This window comes from Populus nigra, chromosome 16, assembly GCF_951802175.1.
Source record: "Populus nigra chromosome 16, ddPopNigr1.1, whole genome shotgun sequence".
NCBI lineage: Eukaryota > Viridiplantae > Streptophyta > Magnoliopsida > Malpighiales > Salicaceae > Populus > Populus nigra.
In genome coordinates, this window is record NC_084867.1 from 11,724,274 (window position 1) to 11,730,261 (window position 5,988).

Here is a 5,988-nt window from a genome sequence, read left to right on the forward strand (position 1 = left end):
AGATTTATATTAACTTGTCCTCTATAATCATTCATGTGTGATTATGGAAAACGATGGTTGGGTACAGATACAATGAATCAATGATCTGAGACGAAAAGTTTTACTTACCACACGCCCTTTGGTTTTGGGTTAAACTATAACAATATGTGCCAGTGGTTTTATAGCCTGTTTTGTAGTAGATGTTTTTTTAAATAATTTTTATTTAAGATATATTAAAATAATTTATTTTTTATTTTTTAAAAATTAATTTTTAATATCACGCGAGATCAGCCATGTACATGGCAGGCAATAACAGTCTTAACCCATTGGATGAGCATATCCATATTCAGCAATGGCAATAAACAATTAAAGGTTGACAAAGACATGTAAGAAGAAAAAAAGAGAACCGCAACTTGAACACAGACACAGACTTGTGGTTTTATAAGAAAGTTGTGTAGTCTTCAAAAAAAGCACAACACCAATTTTCAACCAGTCAGAAAATTCTTGGTTAATTAAATCTAGCACTGACTCACAGAAAAAAAAGATAGAGAAAGATATAATTACAGGTGTTAGATAGAGAGAAAGGAGCCCATTTGATTAAGAGAGAGGAGAGGAGGAGATATATATAAATATATATGGAAACGGGAGGAACTTCAAATAGAAGAGAAGAGACTCCAAGGAGAAGAAAAAAGAAGAAGATTTAAGACCATTAACGAACTGGGTTTTTGTTTGTTTCCTTAATTGACTTTCAAAGAATTCGATGCTTGTGGGTTTGATCAGTTGATGGATTTTAACTAAGGTACTATGATCGTGGACTTATTTTGTTTCTCGGTTATATATTTATTTGGTTTCTTGTTTTGTTTGTTTGATTTTTAAATTGGGATTTTGATGATTAGCTTTCGTGAAGTCCATACCATTTGTTAAAGTTGTGATCTTTTCATAATTTTCGTTTGCTTTTTTTTTTGTTTGGTTGCCCAGAAAATGGAATTTAGAATCGGGTATTAAGGTTGTTGTTGTTTTAGTTTCGAAGTAGTTAAAACATAAAGCTGAAAACAAATGTTGTATTTTAGTTAAGTGCAGTTTTAAGTATTACTGGACATAAATGATCTTCTTTCAATTGGTGGTATTAAAAGTGCTTTCTTTTTTAGGAATTTCTCGTGGGCTTGATCATTTATGAGTAAATTTGAATCATATTTATGTTTTTAAGTTTATTTCCATCATTTGGGTTATTCTAGTTTTTATGAGCCATCTGCAGATGTCATGCTTCTTTAATGTTTTGGACCGTAAGAGTCTTATAGAGCTAATGTGCTTTTACACGTTGTTCCAGGGATTGATTGCTGTAAATTATGTTGGATGTCTGGTCTATTCGAGTTTTCCCACACAATCTAATGGAAGAATTGTAGTTGAAATGGAGTTGCTTTTGGTGACAGAGAGCAGTTGTGCTGGTCATACGAGGCAAACTTGCTTCTCTGATACATGAAAAGTTAAACATTTGAAGGTTTGATATTATTTAATGCCACTTGTAGAACTGGAGGGCTTGCGCTGCATTCGTTTGCTTTGAACATGATGCATCCATTATTTTGATGTCTGTGTATGATTGAGTTTGGAAGAGAGTTAAGAATACTGGAATAGAGTGCGTCGGACAAAGAAAGTAGAAGAGGATCCTGTTAACTTTTGGTAGGACAATAGACTCAACCTTAAGGATGGGCTTGCCTCAGTTCTCCTCCAGCAGCATTGCCGAGGAAGCAGCCACATCTTTGAGTGCAATTGTGCAAACTTCACCTCGAATTGTTGGTGTGAGTAGTTGTGATTTGAGTGGGATGCATGGAGGAAACCCTGGATATCGAATGCAGGTGGAAATGCACTGCACTTCTCTTACAGATTTCCACAAGAAAACCGTTGTAGAAAATAAGAAGGGCTTGTTAAGTCATAAAAGTGGACAGAATATCCAGACACCTGTTCCTAGGATTGTTGGTTTTGAATCAAGGGGATTGAATTCTCCCGTTGGTGCATTTAATGGAAACCAAACTGCTTCTACTGTAGTTACTATCGGCTCTAATGCAGTTGAGTCCACTGGATCAGACAAGAAGCGGTTATTGTCTCCTCTGAGTGGGATGCTTCACCCTGATAAGTTTAATGGTGCTTCCCTAGACATCGGTGATGGTGTTTGTAAGAGTAATCTATGGGGTAGCAAGGACAATTACAAGGTTTCTATGTCACAAGAACATAAAAAGGCTCATATTGGAAATTCCAGTTATTTCAAGTGTTCAAACTGGTCTGCATCTTGTCTTCCGGAATGGAAGAATTCACCTGTTGATAGTTGCAGGGAAAACTCCATATTCTTTTCTGATGGTCCTGTGCTTGAGACAGAGCTCAAGGCACACGATCAATTTATGTCTCCACCTGGACTTAATTATTCTGGAAAAACAACAAAGGCAAGACATCAAACCAGCGCTATGGCAATTCCCTTAATGAAAGCAGCATCACCTCCCTTGTCATTGTCCCCTCTCGGTCCAAAACTCTCTGAAGAGTCGCTTGATGGAACTGTATCTGGCATTTTATCTTCCCGGAAGGATAGGGTTTTTAAAATGCTTGATGAATCATTAGATGATTTTGATAATTTGTGCACAAAATTTGACGTGTTTGCTCCTGAGATTACCAGTGGCATTGGACAGCCTTGGTGTGAGGATTCAAATCTTAGTTCCCTAAATGTCAAATTATGTAGAAGTTTTACTAGCGTGCCTGTTAGAAGGTCTTTGGTTGGTTCGTTTGAGGAATCATTGTTATCTGGTCGGTTATCATCTGGTAAAGTTAGTCAGGTTAGCATCTCAAATCTTATGTTAGAAGGTTCTTTTTGTTTGTTTGATTCAGAAAAGGTATTCTGTCAGGGTAACTTTTAACTCATAACTCCTTATCATTTCTGTTTTTCAGAGAATTGATGGGTTCCTTGCTGTTCTAAATGTCACTGGAGGAAATTTCTCTCCAAAGGCACAAAAACTTCCTTTTACAGTAACTAGCGAGGATGGGAATAACTACTTACTCTACTATTCATCGATAGATCTTGGAGGGAATGTGCAAGAAAACAAGTATAGTGACCAAAAAATGAGGAGAAGCCTTAGCATTGATGATTCACGATCTGATAGAAGCAGGCTACGAATACCAATGAAAGGGCGAATACAATTGGTAACTTATCCTTCTTTCTTCCAAGCTTGTATGTTAATCGAGTTAGAACTCAAATTTCATTCTTTCCCCAAGGAACAACGCTTTTAATTTAGGTCTAGCATGAATGAGTTTTGTGCCTTTGCCATGCGATGCTGATCTGCCTGAAAATATTGTTACCCATAATCAACTAGGTGATGTAACAACATTCTAATTCTCATTTTTAAAGCAGGATCTGAGAGGATAAAGAAAATGATACAATTATAGTTGAGTGTGGGATTCTATTTCTGGAAGGTGTGCTAACATGATGTCAATGCACTTATATTCCAGTTGTCTTGTCAACGTAATAAAATTTGGGGACTTATGGTGCTCTGATATTTTGAACTTCGTCAGACAGTTGTAGCAACTTTTATTATGTGAATTTATATATCTGTTGGTTCTTTAGCCAAAGACATGACACTGACGGACTGAACTGGTTTTCGGCAGGTTCTCAGTAATCCAGAAAAGACACCCATTCACACTTTCTTTTGTAGCTATGATTTAAGTGACATGCCAGCTGGTACCAAGGTAATTGAGGATAAAACATACATGATTGTTTTTGAATTAAGATTCCACTGAGAGATGGATAATTGACTTCATAAATTTGATTTGTAAACACTTGCATTTGCATGTGTTTTCCTACCACATGAGCTGATGGTATGCTGTTATCATGCTTGTATGATGTTATGTTCTCGACGAATCTGTTTTATGTGATGACAAAGACCTGAAATCCTTGCTTGAGTTGAACTTCCTTAGCTATTTTGGTCGAGTGCTGATCATTTCGAATGCATATAAAATAATATAACCTGAAGAGTACCGGATTATACTGAGCAATCTGAGTAATGTTTTTGCATGCTGAATTGAGACCATGAGACACCCCTGGGGTTGTGTTGAAAATATAGGATGCCTTGTGTCATGATTTCCCCTTTACTATGAGCTTGCGCATTGGTTGAGATGTTCTAATGAAAATGATGTATAAAGCAGTTGATGATTAACTCTTTAGCTCCGAATCCCAATTCTATATTCATTCTGTATAAACTCTTTGTTTCCTACATTGTTTAATTCATTTGACCACAGTGCAATGAAATTCCCAGAGTGACTTCTTTTTTGTTTTTTGTTTTTTGTTTTTTTTTCCTTTTCCTCTTTGCTTCCATGCATTTCTCAAAAGACATGTCTGCGCCAAAAGATCACCCTATCTTCATCAGCACCAGCTTCTTTACCAGTGAATGTAAAGAACAGAGATTCTGACATGAAAAATGATGCAAAGCCATCTTCAGTCCCTAAAACTAATAATTGCTTGCCTCATGGAAGAGATGCTACCAATTCAATTCGACTTGACACTGTACATAATACTAGATCTCCTGACCATAGTAGATTCAGTAATAGTGAATGCAAAAATACTGGTGTGGAGGGCTGCAGCCCTCCAAGTTCATCTCGTTTGTGCATAAGAGAATCTGTACATGGTCCTTCAAAGGTCAATGAGAACACCACTGGAGCTGGTGCTCTACGATATGCTCTTCAGCTCCAATTTATGAGTCCACTTCCCAAGAAAAGTTCAAGGTCATTTCAGAGGAGCACATCTGATCCTTCATCTGTACCAGCAGCAAACAAGATGGACATTGTCAGTGAGCAACGCTTCTACTTGTATAGCAATATGAGGGTAGTGTTTCCACAGCGCCATTCTGATTCAGATGAGGGCAAGGTATATTTTGTTGGAGTTTATTATTGTCCTTTAATGAGAAGAAATCTTCTTTCCGTGAAAAGCATGCTTTGATCTGCTTATTGTTTGTTGTCTTGAATGACACTTATGCTGGGCGAGCATCCATGGCCATGGACATGCATTTTAGTTTCATAATCTTTTTGTCCCGACATGATTTAATTGTGCTGTTTTAGCCATCTTTTTGGTCATCCCTAGCTAATTTAAATATATATCCTCTACCTGCGAGCAAAACGACAGGCATTGTTGTGATGGCATCCTAACAATAAGCAAATACCTTAGGACTCGATGATCCACGTATGTATCTTCGAAAATAAGCTCCAAATACATGACAGATATTGTTTTTCACAATTAGAATTTACCACGTGGTTTTGTCATATGCATCATTCTTTCTTTTTTATTGACATTAGTGATGGATTAATAAAGGTGGGACTCAAACCTGAGATCTCATCCCTTGCTTTTGCAAGAATACCACTGAGCTACACAAACACATTGCTGCATATGGTTCGTTTTGTGCTAGAATCATAAGAATTATCGATTTTCACTTTGGTTGTCTGACAAGGCATTCTAATTCGCATTGCAGCTAAAGGTGGAATATGATTATCCGTCAAATCCAAAGTACTTTGACATTTAAATTGCCCAGTAGGTTATCTTCTCTGGTGATAAAATTGTTGTACATTTGTGTACATTTATTGTCATTCTCTGATGGGGGCAGGAAGCCCTTCTAGTTTGTACAGATTTTCCTTTCTTCTAATAATAAAATGATTTAATTTAATGATCATCATGGTCAGTTGGTTTTGTTTTACCTTTTCTTTACCTTGTCCACAGCAGAGTGAGAGACAGATTGTTATGAACACAGCAAGAACTCTTCCATCCAAAACTAGATCGAAAATGTTCTGCACCAAGTGAGCTTAGGTGGATTGTTATTAACAGCAGTTAGCAATACAAACATAACCATGTGATTTGGTATCAGATCACATTTGCAACATGGTAGGTTTATCAAACTCTTGCCTAGGGCCAGCATCCTTTAAATGATTGATAGATTAACACCGGAGGTTATTTCAAAGAGCCATGTCAACTCATAAGTTTAAGCT

At 36.9% G+C, this 5,988-nt stretch overlaps 1 protein-coding gene across 2 annotated transcripts; it reads left to right on the forward strand.

The window, feature by feature from the left end:
* Positions 1-362: 362 nt before the first annotated feature.
* Positions 363-5,675, forward strand: LOC133675852 (uncharacterized). 2 transcript variants are annotated; one of them, XM_062097373.1, is made up of 6 exons: positions 364-778; positions 1,307-2,798; positions 2,911-3,162; positions 3,625-3,705; positions 4,346-4,879; positions 5,478-5,675. In XM_062097373.1, exons 2-6 carry the CDS (start codon positions 1,683-1,685, stop codon positions 5,526-5,528), a joined length of 2,034 nt encoding a protein of 677 aa, XP_061953357.1. In that variant the 5' UTR covers positions 364-778; positions 1,307-1,682; the 3' UTR covers positions 5,529-5,675. The 2 variants fall into 2 exon arrangements, with proteins under 2 accessions (XP_061953356.1, XP_061953357.1); XM_062097372.1 differs by lacking the exon at positions 5,478-5,675 and having other exon boundaries at positions 363-778; positions 4,346-5,271.
* The last annotated feature ends 313 nt before the right edge of the window (positions 5,676-5,988 follow it).